The 15858-nt window shown below is 38.6% G+C and overlaps 1 protein-coding gene across 1 annotated transcript in view; it reads left to right on the top strand.

Moving 5' to 3' along the window:
• LOC126251352 (RING-type E3 ubiquitin-protein ligase PPIL2) overlaps positions 1–15858 on the top strand; it is a 72334-nt gene that overhangs the window by 7577 nt on the left and 48899 nt on the right. The window contains exons 5-7 of the mRNA XM_049951727.1: positions 11948–12084; positions 15065–15188; positions 15519–15667. Coding sequence (XP_049807684.1) covers positions 11948–12084; positions 15065–15188; positions 15519–15667 — 410 coding nt within the window. The remainder of the gene's footprint in view (positions 1–11947; positions 12085–15064; positions 15189–15518; positions 15668–15858) is intronic.

The raw sequence follows: 15858 nt of genomic DNA on the forward strand, positions 1-15858 counted from the left end.
GCCTGCATTGCTGCGAAAGGTGGATATACACTGTACTAGTGCCGACATTGTGCATGCTCTGTTGCCTGTGTCTATGTGCCTGTGGTTCTGTCAGTGTGATCATGTGATGTATCTGACCCCAGGAATGTGTCAATAAAGTTTCCCCTTCCTGGGACAATGAATTCACGGTGTTCTTATTTCAATTTCCAGGAGTGTAGTTTCACATCACACCTTGATGATGAAGTGTGTTATTTTCGATATTGGTTATACTTACTGTGACAGTTAATTTCTAAACAATGTATCACATAAAATTTGAAGAGTTTACAATTAAACATATGGTCACTAGCTACTTTACATTTGTTTCATTTTAGATGAGGTATTGGTGTGTGCTAAAGGTAGCTAACATATCAGAATTGTTTTTAAAACAGAGATGAAAACTTTATCTCACTGTGGTATGGCGTAAATGGAAGTTAAAGTATTTTACCTGAGTGCACTAGTGCAAAGTGCACTGCCTGAGCATGCAGTGTGCAACTTCACTGCACCTGACAATCAGTCGTGAGCTGTTTGTGGAAATAGATGCAATATTCCACTGTCAGCATTCCCACCCAATCTGCACAGTACATTTATTTTGGACAGAGAAAAGACATTTTAATGGAAAACTAATGTCTTAAGTATCAAGTACTCAAGAAACATTGTGTACTACAAAGGAGTGAAACTAAAAATCTGCATTTGGAAAGGCATATACATGGCGGATTTCATGATTTGTATGAAGAATTGAAATTCAGCCTTTGCTTTTCGAGGAATACCTGCAATGTGTATTATATTTTGGACGCTATAAAACCTGTTCTGCAATTGAATTCAACTAATACAGTTCTGCTAACTCGCTTTTCCTTCCAGAATTTCAAAAATGTTATTTCCACTATTATAGAAGTTTGTAAAGCTAGATGGACAATATCGATAATGAAGCACAAGCCCAAGCCAATAGAAGATGACTTTAAAATAATAGCGCAAACTTTTTGGATCAGATGGCAATTCTCTGTCTTGGGAAGTATTTGAGGGGAAACACACTCACATTAAACAAACAGTAAATCTGGATCAATATATTATTGCCACACATCCTTCTTTTTGATAGGATTATTAACTGTCACTGATGCAAGTTATTGGTTTGTTATGGTGAATGCAACCGAAAGACTCAGGAGTTTTTGATTACTGTTCCTTTCAACATGCAGTAGAAACAGAAAGACTAAATATATTTAAAGAATGATATGTACCAAGATCCAAACGGACAAACACTGTAGGTGACGTTAAAGATAGATACAGCTATTGGTTATCTTTGGCAAGAATGGTGATAGAATGTTCTTGTGGTTGGTAGAATGTTCTTTCGGTTGTTGGACATATAAATTTAGAAATTTCCATAAACCCATCGACTTCCTCCCATTCATGGTACAATATGAAATGGTTATTATAGTGGTGGTTTTTTTTTTTGGGTCCCACAAAACAGTACTGACCAAAATTTCAGACGCTGTAAGCTGAAACGCAAACAGCGTCCACTTCACGTGAAAATATCGCGCCAACTGATCGCATCAGCTTTGCCACATCAGGCATTGCTTGATATCCCATGCATGTGTACTTATGTAGGACAGTTCAAATTTTGGTGACAGTTTGCTGTCTTCACAAAGTCGTTGCACTGTGTTCAGAACAGTTTGCTCACATAGGATGCTGCCTGTGCTGCTAGTGTTACACATGCGAATGTTTTATAGCACACCTACCAATTTTGTGACACACTGACCAGTAACTGAGTTCATGCCAAATATGCTAAGAATTTTAGGTTTAATAGCTACAACAGCTACAAAAATCCAGATTTTGGACCAAGGAGATTCCTTGGTATTACTGATACATGTGGTATCCAAAGACTGGTTTGATGGAGCTCTCCTTGCTACTCTATACCGTTCCAGCCTCTTCATCTCTAAGTGACTACTGCAACTTACATCCTTCTAAATCTGCTTAGAGTAGCCATGTCTTGGTCTCCCTCTGCAGTTTTTAACCTCCGCACTTCCCTCCAATACTAAATTGGTGATCCCTCAACGCCTCAGAGCATGTCTTACCAACCGATCCCTTCGTCTAGCCAAGTTGTGCCACAAATTCCTGTTCTTCCCAATTCTCTTCAGGACCACCTCATTAGTTACGTGGTGTATTCATCTGATCTTCAGCATTCTTCTGTAGCACCACATTTCAAAAGCCTCTGGTCTCTTTATGTCTACATTGTTTATTGTCCATGTTTCACTTCCATATGTGGCTACACTCCAGACAAATACTTTCAGAAAAGTCTTCCTGACACTTAAATCTAAACTTGATGTTAACAAATTTCTCTTTGGAAACGCTTTCCTTGCCATAGCCAGTCTAAATCTTATGTTGTCTCTACTTTGTCCATCATCAGTTATTTTGCTTCCCAAACAGCAAAACTCATATATGTGTCCCATTTCCTAATCTAATTCCCTCAGCATCACCTGATTTAATTCAACTACATTCCATTATCCTCGTTTTGCTTTTGTTGATGTTCATCTTATATCCTCCTTTCAAGACACTGTCCATTCCGTTCAACTGCTCATCCAAGTCCGTTGCTGTCTCTGACAGAATTACAGTGTCGTGGGCAAACCTCGAAGTTTTTATTTCTTCTCCCTCGATTTTAATTCCTATTCCAAATTTTTCTTTTGTTTCCTTACTGCTTGCTCAATATACAGACTGAATAACATTGGGGATAGGCTACCTTCTTAATCACTGCTTCCCTTTCGTGCCCCTCAACTCTTGTAACTGCAATCTGGTTTTTGTGCAAATTTGAAATAGTCTTTCACTGTAGTTTATACATGCCACCTTCAGAATTTGAAAGAGAGTATTCCAGTCAACATAGTCAAAAGCTTTCTATAAGGCTAAAAATGCTATAAACATATGTTTGACTTACCTTAACATATCTTCTAAGGTAAGTTCCCAGTGCTGAGGTTGGCTTCTCTCATTTTTTCCATTAGTCTATAAAGGATTCGTGTTAGTATTTTGCAGCCGTGACTTACTAAACTGACAGTTCGGTAATTTTCACACCTGTGAGTATCTGCTTTCTTTGTAATTGGAATTATTATATTCTTGACATATGAGGGTGTTTCGCCTATCTCATACATCTTACTTACCAGATTGAAGAGCTTTGTTATGGCTGGCTCTCCCAAGGCTATCAGTAGTTCTAACGGAATGTTGTCTACTCACGGGGCATTCTTTCGACTTGGGTCTTTTTGTGCTCTGTCAAATTGTTCATGCAGTGTCATATCTCCCATCTCATCTTCATCTACGTCCGCTTCCATTTCCTTAATATTGGCCTCAAGTACATCCCTTGTATGGACACTCTATATACTCCTTCCACCTTTCATCTTTCCCTTGTTTGGTAGGGCTGTTTTTCCATCTGAGCTCTTGATATTCATACAGGTGGTTCTCTTTTCTCCAAAGGTGCCTTTAATTTTCTTGTAGGCAACATCTATCTTATCCCTAGTGAATATGCTACTACATCCTTACATTTCTCTCTAGGCATCCCACCTAGCCATTTTGCACTTCCTGTCCATCTCATTTGTGAGGCGTTTGTATTCCTTTTCGCCTGCTTCAGTTACTGCATTTTTATATTTTCTCCTTTCATCAGTTAAATTAAATATCTTGTGTTATCCAAGGATTTCTACTAGTTCTTGTCTTTTCACCTACCTGATCCTCTGCTGCGTTCACTATTTCATCTCTCAAAGCTACCCATTCTTCTTCTATTGTATTTCTTTTCTGTGTTCTTGTCTACCGTTCCCGAATGCTCTCTCTAAAACTCTCTACAACCTCTAGTTCTTTCAGTTTATCTAGGTCCCATCTCCTTAAATTTCCACCTTTTTCTAGTTTATTCAGCTTTAATCTGCAGTTCATAAGCAATAAATTGTGTTCAGAGTCCACATTTGCCCCTGGAAATGTCTAACAATTTAAAGCATGGTTTCAAAATCACTGTCTTAACATTATATAATCTATCTGTAACCTTATAGCATCTCCAGGCCTCTTCAACGTATATGACCTTCTTTTATGATTCTTGAACCAAGTTTTAGCTATGATTAAGTTATGCTCTGTGCAAAATTTTACCAGGCAGCTTCTTCTTTCATTCCTTACTTCCAGTCGATATTCACTTAACTACTTTTCTTTCTCTTCCTTTTCCTACTATCATATTCCTGTCTATTAAATTTTTGTCTCCTTTAACTATCTAAATAATTTCTTTTACATCATACATTTATTCAGTCTCTTCATCATCTGCAGAGCAAGGTGGCATATGAACTTGTACTACTGTGGTAGGCATGGGCTTCGTATCTATCTTGACTACAATAATATGTTCACTATGCTGTTCGTAGTAGCATATCTGTATTCCTATTTTTTTTTTATTCATTATTAAAACTACTCCTGCATTGCCCCTTTTGATTTTCTATTTATAACCCTGTTTTTACCTGATCAGAAGTCTTGGTTGCCCTGCCACCGAATTTTACTAATTCCCACTACATTTAACTGTAACCTGTCCATTTCCATTTTTAAATTTTCTAACCACCTCTCAATTAAGGGATCTGACTTTCCACGTTCCAATCCGTAGAACACCAATATTGTTTCTCTTGATAACGACGTTCTCCTGAGTAGTCCCCACCCAGGGAACTGAATGGGGGACTATTTTACCTCCGGAATATTTTACCCAAGAGGACACCATCATCATTTATCATCATATAACCACACTGTAAAGCTGCATGCCCTCGGGAAAATTGTGACTGTAGTTTCACCTTGCTTTCAGTCATTTGCAGCACCAGCACAGTGATGCTGCTTTGGTCGATGTTACAAGGCCATTTCAATCAGTCATCCAGACTGTTGCTTCTGCAGCTACTGAAATGGCTGCCCCTCTTCAGGAAGCAAATGTTTGTCTGATAAATAAACCATACCTTTTATGTAACCCGTAAGGAGGAACTGAGTAATGAGATTTCAAGGGCCCAGCACCGTATAGGTATTGTGTTTGAATTATGGTGACTATCCAAGTGGAAGAAGAAACTTAATATTGTCAAGGGGAAGCATCATCTTCTGCCATATCATATTCTTTAATCTACCCCATAGTAGAGGGGTTAATTTTAATGCATCCAATATCTGAGGAATACTGAAGCATCTAATGGTAGACATGCCCTTTAACAATCACTTTCTCCGTGCAGGATTAGCCAAGCAGTCTAAGGCGCTGCAGTTGTGGACTGTGCGGCTGGTCCCAATGGAGGTTTGAGTTCTCCCTCGGGCATCGGTGTGTGTGTTTGTCCTTAGGATAATTTAGGTTAAGTAGTGTGTAAGCTTAGGGACTGATGATCTTAGCAGTTAAGCCCCATAAGATTTCACACACACAACAATCACTTTCTTGGTAGAACATTTTTTATTCAAAAAGTTACTGAAGACATTAACTTTCAAGGATTTCTTTTTATGTTGTATGCATTCTCTCAATCTCTTAGGTGTAAACATTATGGGTGTCGACTTTTTTTAGTGTGTGAGAAAAATAACATGAGCCAGGAATCCTTAATCAACCTTACATGTCCCTGCAAGTTTCAGACCTATAACATGCAGTAACAGCTGAAAGCCCTACAACAACTGCAGATTGAATGAATGTGTGTACTTTTATTCCCTTAGTACTTAAGACACTGTTATTAATGATGATTGAAGTTCTCAGCTAGTCTGATACTGATTGTTTAAGATTAAAGTCAGAAGTTATTGTGATTTTACAAACTGATGTATGTGATTATTCTGTGCTCGTATTGTAACAAAACTGTCATCTTACACATCCAGCACTCTTTATTTTGCAAAATGTACACAGATACAACATACACACTGGCAAGATCATATTAATAAAGTAAATAAATTTCCTGAACAAATCTGTGATCATTGCAGGTATTTTGTCAATAAAGCTGTCTATATCGCTTAATATTTTTCTTTATTTATAGCACTGTTTCAACTACTGCCTTCCTCAGATCTGTAATAAAGGTTAAATGAACATAAAAGGCGGGGATTTTGTTTTATATTATCAGGCTATAAAAGGTGAAAAATTAAAAAGTTAATTTGTAGAAAGTTCACTCACTAAAACTTAGAACTTGTAAAACAACATTCAGTGAACGTATCATTAAACTTATAGTTAAGAATGTCATGAAGTGTCAACTCAGTGTAAAAAAATTACAAAGATGCAAGTGCTAATCGAGAGTTGGAGCTAGTGTGGGTTATGTTGCCTTTTTCCCACCTCCTCCTGATGTCGTACTTATAAAATGACAATCATTAAAATTATGAACATTCTAAATTAAATTATAAAACACTATTTAAATGAGTACAGTAGCACTTTCATAAAATTAGGCTTTGTGATGGCAGCACTAAGTTCTTGTGGAGATCAGCTACATAACAGAAATAACACAATTCTGTGATCTAAAACTGTTTATACCATGCCCTAATGTTGTTGTCAGATGAAGACTTGAATATTTTCAAAGTGACACCCAAATCTGTACTGAACCATAACCATTTTATGAATTGCAGTACACAGAAAACTTTGTGTACAGGCATTACTATTTTTAATAACCTGCACTATTCATGGGTTCAGTAACATAACATGCCTGTCATTATTACCAACTAAAATATCCACACATGTTCCACCATGGTTTGTAGCTACAAAATATTTGTTTGCTTGCATAGCCATATGAAATCTGATGTTCCTTCATCTACAACATGTGTATATATGTTTTCAAAGCATTTCAGGCAAATACTGGACTGGTGTCTTAATAAGTTCCTATGTCATTTTTCTATAATGCTAAAAATTAAACTAATGGCTCTTTGACAGTCCTGTTATCCAGTGTATTTGATAATGATTTGGAGACACTTTAATCTTGTACGAGCATGTGCCAGAAAGTAGTGCCTCTGAATTTTTCGTCTGAAAACTCTTAAAAGCTTTTTAAAGAACACAACCACAGTTAACATTCTACATCAGTATTCTTTATGTATGCATGTTTATTTCTCAACATAGTCACCCTGGTGACAAACAGTTGATATACTGATGATATTCATACTGGTTCTCCAGCCAGAACATAATGTCATCTTGAGCAAAAATTTCAGCAGTCCACCTGGCGACCATCTTCAGGTGAGTAAGCAGTCACATTAACTTGCCAGAACTGACATCGAACCACAGTGCTGGCTCCTTTACACACCATCCACCACACGTGCGTGAACGTAACTGTCCTCTAACACAATGCACGGCAGTGCATCAGTGGTGAAAACTTACAGAAATGATAAAATCTGTATCCAACACTGTTGACATCTTTTGACAACTAAAACAAACCCTGTTTTTTTAAATGTCAAACAAAACAGGGTTCCAACTCCTACTTAGAGGATACCCCTAATCTCTGTTTCTCATATTGTCAGATAGCTGGATTTCATTAGCGTGTTTCACTACACAATCCCAGTAACGTGACACAGGGGCAACCATTTGTGTCTCATCGCACAGCATTTTATGTCCTTCAGTAAGGCAATGTTCCACAACCAAAGATTTTTCTGGTTGAAATAAACACATGTGGTGATGGTGCTTCACGTGTTGATCCTGGACCATACAGATCTTTTGTCCACTGTAGAGTTCCCAGCAGTCACAGAGAATTTTGTAGACACTGGACGTCCTCAAATCCAAATCATCCTTCATCAAGTCCAGCAGTACTCTAGACATAGCTGGTGGACGGAATACACTTTTAATATTAAATCTCATTAAAATTCTTCCTGTTTTTGAAGATATGCCTCCTGCAAAAGGTAGGGACTGACGGCCCTCAGTCCTTTTATATGTTCATCAGATGTCTCTGAGAAGACTATAATGTCATTAAATGACAGACACATCGTCCACTTCAGGTGACATAGAAGATTATCCAGCATCCATTCAAAAGTTGCTGGTGCATTACACAAACCAAACGCCATTACCTTAAACTCGCACAGGCCCTCAGGGATGATGAATGCAGTTTTCTCATGATCAGCCTCATCAACTTCGATTTGCCAGTGTCCCGAGTACATGTCCATGGTTGAGAAAAACGTAGCCCCCTTCAGACAATCTATTGTGTCGTCAGTTCATTGTAGAGGGTAAACGTCCTTTTTAGTTATGTTATTAAGCTGCCTATAATCAACACAAAAGCGCCAACTGCCATCCTTCTTCCTGATGAGAACTGCTGACGACGACCATGGGCTCTGCGAAGGCTGAATGATGTCATTCTTCGTCATTTTCTCTACCTCGACGCGAATTATTCGACGTTCCATTGCTGACGCACTGTATGCTCTCTGGCATTTTGGTTGATAGTCTCCAGTGCTAATCCAGTGCTTCACTGTCAATTTGTCTAATTTGCTCTTCACCTGTGGATTGAAGCATTTAGAGAACTCTTGAAGAATGGCAAGTAGCTTCTTCTGTTGTTCCTTCATGAGATCTGGAGATATTCTAGCTAGAAGATTTTGTCTCGTAGTGGTAGCACTAATTTCGCCCACGGACTCGACATGGGAGGTTTCTATGACACTCAGCTGTTCTGCAATTAATGGCTCAGCATTTGCTACACACATGCGTCTTGAAAGGATCTGCGGTTCACGGTGACAGTTAACTTCCCACAATTCACCGAATCCGTTCTTAAACGAGACGACTGAGGCTGGGATGACGAAGTTATTCTTCAGTGTTATGCTTCTCTTACATTCCACTACAACATCCATGGGTTGATGCATGGCATGACACATGACAGTTACCTTTCTAGTGCTGACTGCAGGAATGATCACTTGATCCAGCACACATTGTCTCCACACACTCGGATGCGTATCTTCCTGTCCACAGTATCTCATCTCATCTAGCATAATCTTTGAGTGACCAGAATCTATAATTGCCGGAGAAGCTTTCAAAAATTCCCTTTCAAGAATGATGTCATGACTACACTCTTGTAAGACGATAAATTCTAAGGGCTGTGTATGGCCACTTGTACCCACATGAATGACACATCCTCCTGTAAGTTTTGCATATTTCCCATTAGCCACCTCCAGCAAAGATGTTTTGTTGTCAAGGAATACGGTTTTCTCCAAAATGACTGAATATGATGTTCCAGAGTCCACAAGAGCTTGGGCTGGTCGGCCATCCATAAGAATATCGATGTAGTTTCCTGTCATTTTTGTAGTGATGAACAGCGGAGAATTTTTATCTTGGGTGGCCTCACCTCCAAGGCAGGTCGCACTCTTTAGTTTTCCAGGTTGCGGCAGCTAGGTGATCGGCTGGAGCTTCTAAGTGGCGATGGAGATTTTGATTGGCGTGTTGTGGAGCGTCCTCTCTAGTGGCTACCTTGGGGCGAGCGTGACCTACGTCGTCCTGCACCCACATCTTCTTGGTCATCTTTGTTGTCCTGGAGTTGGTGTGGGCTAAGATTGGTGTGCTGTCTTCTGGCGCGGTTGTCATCAAATATCTGCCACCTTTCTCGACAATAGTGCAACACATGTCCTGGTCGTCTGTAGTGGAAACGTACTGGTTGGTTATCCTGGGTTCTTCAGATGTCAGTCTTCCTTGGTGCCCAAACAGGTTCCTCATGCAGCATTGTAGGAATGTAAATTCACCTGAGTCTCAACTTTTTCACCGTTTTAAAGGGAAATGAAGGACGAGAGATTGGGTTCAATGTCTGTTCCACTTCCTCCCTTCCTCTTGAAGCGTCTCAGTTTTTTGCTCGCCGTGCAATCCAAGTGCCTTCTGAACTTCCTCTCTCACTATCTAACACAGAACACTTGTGAAATCAGTTTCTTCCTCCATAACAGACGTCAATACGACATTTGGAAGCCATTCAAACTCAGTTCGTCAGCGCACCTGACGATGGCGACATGTCTGATTGCCAAAATATTGTGCCCGTTGGACACTATGAACCGGCAGTATACCCGTGGACTGTTCGAGCAACAAATACGCCGGGAGAAACTGAAGAATCACTTCTTGCGTGTAATTCTTTTTTGATGTATTGTCTCGATACACTGGCACCATTTTTTGAAGTAGTCTGCTGTCGAAACCTCCTTCAGGAGTAGGGCTTGATACATGTCCTCAGCAACACCCTTCAAGAGATGTGCAACCTTATCTTCCTCCTCCATTCTAGGATCCACTATTTTACACAGCTCCAAGATGTCTTGAATGTAGGATGCTGTAGTTTCTCCTGGATGCTGTGCCCTGCACTTTAATTTATCTTCAGCCTTGCACCTCTGTCATTGTGTGTCGCCGAAATACTTGTGAAGTTCTGCCTGGAATACTTCCCAACTTGTGAACTTCTGCCTGTTGATCTCATACCATTACTTGGCAGTGCCCTCCAAGTAGAAAAATGTGTTAGCCAAACACACGGTGTCATCCCATTTGTTAAATTTGGCTATACACTCATATACCTTCAGCCACTTGTTTGAATGTTGGGCATCATCACCAGAGAACCCGGAAGGATGTCTCATGTGGTGGCACACAGTTGCTGTATTGTAATGTCCTCTTATTTTCTGTCTCTGATAGATTGTGACCTGTTGAATAAGGCTCGAACTTGGGTTTCTCGCCATGTAAACGGCGCTTGTCGTGGCCTGATGGAAGCCACTGTGTCATCGATAATGTGCACTATCACAAGTCCCAATACACAGCGCCTCCACCAGAATAATGTCACATAGAAGAAGGTGTAATTAGATGAATGACGAACACTGACTTCACTTAACGAAGGTTTATTCAGCACTTGCACACACAAGAGCGTGGAGCGAACTGCCTCCGGTCAGAATACTTACGGTATATATACAGTTATAGAACATTCCACTACAATAATTCTTGACATTTGTGGATACTTCTAGAATGTACTTGAACTAAATATAGAAATCAAAATTTTACGGTTCAGGTGAGTATTGAACCCACAACCTTCCATGCAACAGTCTAGTATCATAACCACTACACCACGGTGAATGTGCTACTCAGCTTATTCTGCGACATTATTGATTTATTGTTTCCGTGGGTTTTCACCACTGGTGTGCTGTCGTGCTTTGTACTTGAGGGCAGTTATGTTTGGGCATGTGTGGTAGACCTACGTATGGTGTATAAAGGAGCTGCTGTTGCACTTCGATTTCAGTTCCAGTCAGTTAGTGTGACGGCTTATTCACCTGAAGATGCCGGCCAAGTGGACCGCCGAAATATTGTCAAGATGATGTTATGTTCTGGCTGGAGACCTGATACGAATATCGAGAGACAAGTTCATTGATACCATCACTGTAGAATTCTTGTCTACATTGACAGAGCCTTCACTTCATCTCTGCTTGCACTAATTCATCATTATCAAAGTGATGTCCTTGAACATGTTCTTTAAGTTTTGGAAACAGATGAAACTCGGATGGTGTTAAGTCGAGACTGTGTGGAGGATCATTGATGACAGTGAACTAAAAGCATCGGACTGTTGCAAATGTTGCAGAGCTTGTGTGTGGTGTGACATTTTCATACTGAAGGAGAAGGTGCTCCATGTGTGGACTAACTCTTCGAATTTGAAACTAGATTATAATACATTGTTTCTCACACTTCCACATAGTTATGTTAGACTCTACCGAGTTACACACTACAATTGGGAGCTCACTAGTGGCAGGGGGCTGCAAATATGTAGACAATAAGAATAAAGATGTAGAATGTGAATAAAATTTGTTTTATTTAGAAAGCTTGAAGAGTTTTCTCATAAAAAATTCAGATGCATTACTTTTCAGCATGCCCTTGTATGATGTCCTCTTAATAGAACTACTAGCAGGCTGTGATAAAGATCTCAAATTTTAGTTGTATCAACTGTTTTTGATATGGAAATGGGCTGAAAATTTTGATTGTTATGTCCTGAATTTAAATTTCGTAGCATTATATAAAATTGCTTGCTTTATTGTTATCGGTTTCCAGATCCAGACGATGACCCATCGGCACGCCTGAAAACTGTAAATGCTGAAACACAGGCAATTTTGGATGAACTGAATCGTGAATACAAGGCACCTGAAACTAAAGTAGAAGAAAAGAAAGTTGCTGACAAATTTAATGCGGTAATAGAGTACATGTAAAGTGTCAACAATTTTGTGATTGTAGAAATGCTTGTATCGTACTCTTCTTGTTTAATGAATTAAAAAGGCCATCAGTAACAGTCAGACATGACTCTTTGTGAAATATTCACTTGAAGTGACAGAAGCACACATGGCATTATTTCAACAACAATCCTTGCCTTCATCACTTTCATTAGATGAGTAGCTTAGGCAGTTATGCAGCAGCACAACTTTGTCTCGCAGAGAGACTGGTGCAGTCTTGTTTCACCACTATCTCTGATACTGAATTTAGATTTTGATCTGTAAAGCACATTCCAATATTTCAAATACTGAAGCTACTCTTTCTAGGTTAGGAGGCATTGACACCCACTGTTTGCAAACCAGCGTGACATGGAGACTTTAGAGTGTCCAACTCTTTGTAAGAGAGAGTTAAAAATATTTAATTAATTTGGTATCCAAGCACAGAATCAAACTATAAAATAGATTATGAACCAAACAACTGCAATCACAGTTGCATTGCATATGTAATTAATGAACTGCTAAATTCTATAGGCAAATTTTCTCCACAAAAGTAATTTTTTCCATGACTCTAAAGCAAGCAGTGTGTTGCTGAAGTAAAGGACCACAGCATGAGAAGGTCTGCATAATTTTTAGATTTCTGGAAATATATTTAGTAAAATAGTTCCAAGATGATATGTTTGTTGGAAAGCAAGTTAGTGGTTACTGCATTCAAACTTGCTCTGATCAAAGTCCAGGTTAGGATATCAACAATATTATGAAAAGGATAGATTGCTATTCACCTTAAAGATGACACACGAGTTGCAGAAAGGCACAATGAAAAGACTGTATACATGTAGCATTTGGTGAAAGCTTTCTTCAGAATAAAAAACACAACATGTTCACACAAGCAACACATCAAGCACATGACTGCTATCTCCGTCCAGAATAAAAAATAAAAAGATAGCGTAAAAATGCTATAATTTCCTGTGACAGTCACAGAATACCAAGCCAAATATGACAGTAGAGGCTTTTCCGCCATTTCTAATACTTGTACATTACTGAAACTCTTTAGTGAAACAATGGAAAAATCCAGGATGGAATGTAACAATATTATGAAAAGGATAGTTACTACTCACCATATAGTGGAGATGCTGAGTTGCAGATAGACACAACAAAAGGACTGTCACACAATAAGCTTTCGGCCAACAAGGCCTTTGTCAAAAAAATACACACACACACACACACACACACACACACACACACACACACACACAGTCTCTGGTAGTCTGGCTGAAGCTGCCAGAGACAGTCTGACAAAGGCCTTGTTGACCAAAAGCTTATTGTGTGACAGTCTTTCTGTTATGCCTATCTGCAGCTCAGCATCTCCGCTATATGGTGAGTAACAACTATCCTTTTCATAATATTGAAACTCTTTAATGGTAGATTAGATTGCTGGTGCTACATATCATTTTTGAAAACACAAAAGTTGATCTGAACCAAGTCAATAAGTACCTTGCTGTCATAGCAGAAAGCAGTATATAGAATATCTTATGCTTTAGCTGAAAATCCAGTTAGAGACTATGCTTCATTCCAAAACATTCATTGTGTGTTTACATCTGAATTGGGTAATCTGAGTGATTCAATTTTTTTAAAATGTATGATGACTTAGATTACCTGCATTCCACGTACTCTGTCCTGAGTTTTTATCATTATAAATCAATTGTATTTTTTGGCAACTAAGTTGACATGTTTTCTGCTTTTACTGATAAATAACAAAGAAAATAACATCTCAGATGCTATCAACTCATTTCTTGTGAGATGCAAATATTCACTTATATTGAATCAGTACTTCATAGAAAGTAAAATTTCTTAAACTTCTAAAAATGATGCTCAAGACATGCTATCTTGTTAGTGAATTGCTACATGTGTGTACCGTTGAGGCAAGCCTTGCTGGCTCTGAATCTTCCTCTGGAAGAAAACTGAAGGCTGATATGTTAGATAAGTCTCTTTTCACTTGAAGATACGTATTTATCCACTTATTAATTTGATAAAAATTTTATGGGACTTATATAACTCATAGCTGTACAGGGTGAAACAGAACTCCACCAAAAAACTTTCAGAGCCTGTTGTATTTTGGTATAAAGGACTCATAGTCTCTGTCAACTCATCATGGAATTATTGCATTTTGTTTAGTTTCTTGCCCCAATTAGCTTTCTGTCTGTATTGCACTGAAAATAGTGCACAGCAGTGCAAATTTTGACAATATGTGCTGTGTATCTTGTTTCCGTTTTCTCATGTTACATGATGTTGGCGACAGTATTGCTCTCTTCAACTCATTGCCCTCAAGTTTGCATTCAGTACTGCTCGGTTTTGTCTAGGGTTTTGTTTTCTGGCAGTGCTAGTCTATGTTAACAGTGATACACAGCAGTACTATGGAAGGTTTACTGATGAAGAATTGGCCAATGTATACCTTGTGTATGGGTTCACAGAATGCAATGGAAGATCAGCACGACACTACATTAAGCTGTTACTGCACCAATGCCCAATCACACATGGTGCTTTTGCTTCTGACTGTTGTTGCATTATATTATTTGTCTTGTATGTTTTGGTTATTGTATATCATATGCCTCATCAATGTTGTGAAGATACTTTTACAGAAACAAGAATGACTGTGATAACAAACCAAATAAACTATAATTACATTATTACTCTGTGCAATGAGCACCTGGAGAAGATGGGTCCATTATACCGAAATACTCAGAAGGTATCCCTGAACAACTTCTGAAAGTTTATTGGTGGAGTTCTCATTCACCTTGTATATCAATGGGCCTACATTTTTAGAATGGTGTTGGAAGAAATTAGAAATTACTCAAACAATTTCTCATGACATTCCAGAACAACTTCAGTCACCTACCAGATTTAATGTATGTTTTTTTGTTTTACAGGTTCTTTGCTAAGCTTATATTTTGTTATATTTTCATAGGCACATTACTCTACTGGTGCAGTGGCTGCAGGCTTTACTTCAACTACTATAGCACCAACAACAGTCCATGAAGCTGCTATTATTGATGAAGATGTAGTACGTTATGAGCGTGTTAAGAAGAAAGGTAAGTGTAATAGAACTGTTCCCCAATGAATAAGGGAATATTAAATAGAAGAATGAAACAAATGCTCAGTAAGTGCATGTATTTCTAGATCATGTAGATGTAATTTGCTTCAGTTCTTGTCTTCAAATATGATAAAGTATGATTCATTGAAATTTAAGTATTGTATGTGTTTAAATGTAAATTGTTCATTTTGTATGGTTGTGGTCCATGCAACTTTTTCATTCAATGAATCATGCCCATACAACCTGGAAGATTTACCTGTGTGTAAGACATCTGGTTGTGAAATTTTTCTTGTGCATGTAATTCAGGTGAACAAATTTCTTTTTTAAGGTTATGTTCGGTTAGTAACAAATCTGGGGCCATTGAACTTGGAACTTCATTGTGATATGGTGCCAAAAGTATGTGAAAACTTCCTGAAACTGGCCAACCGTGGTTATTATGATGGCACTAAGTTTCATCGATCTATTCGTAATTTCATGGTATGTGCAAACATTTTTTTTCTATTTAATTGTTTATGATCTGACAGGACTTCAAAGTCCCATTTTAGAAAAATGAGTGTACAACATTCTTAGTCATTTGAATTGGCACAGAAATGTAGCACTCCCCTTATTCTTGCTTTGGTACATTGTTAATGCGCTGCAGTTCTCTCGTGGATTTGTTATCTGTGCTA

Source organism: Schistocerca nitens, chromosome 1 (assembly GCF_023898315.1).
Source record: "Schistocerca nitens isolate TAMUIC-IGC-003100 chromosome 1, iqSchNite1.1, whole genome shotgun sequence".
NCBI lineage: Eukaryota > Metazoa > Arthropoda > Insecta > Orthoptera > Acrididae > Schistocerca > Schistocerca nitens.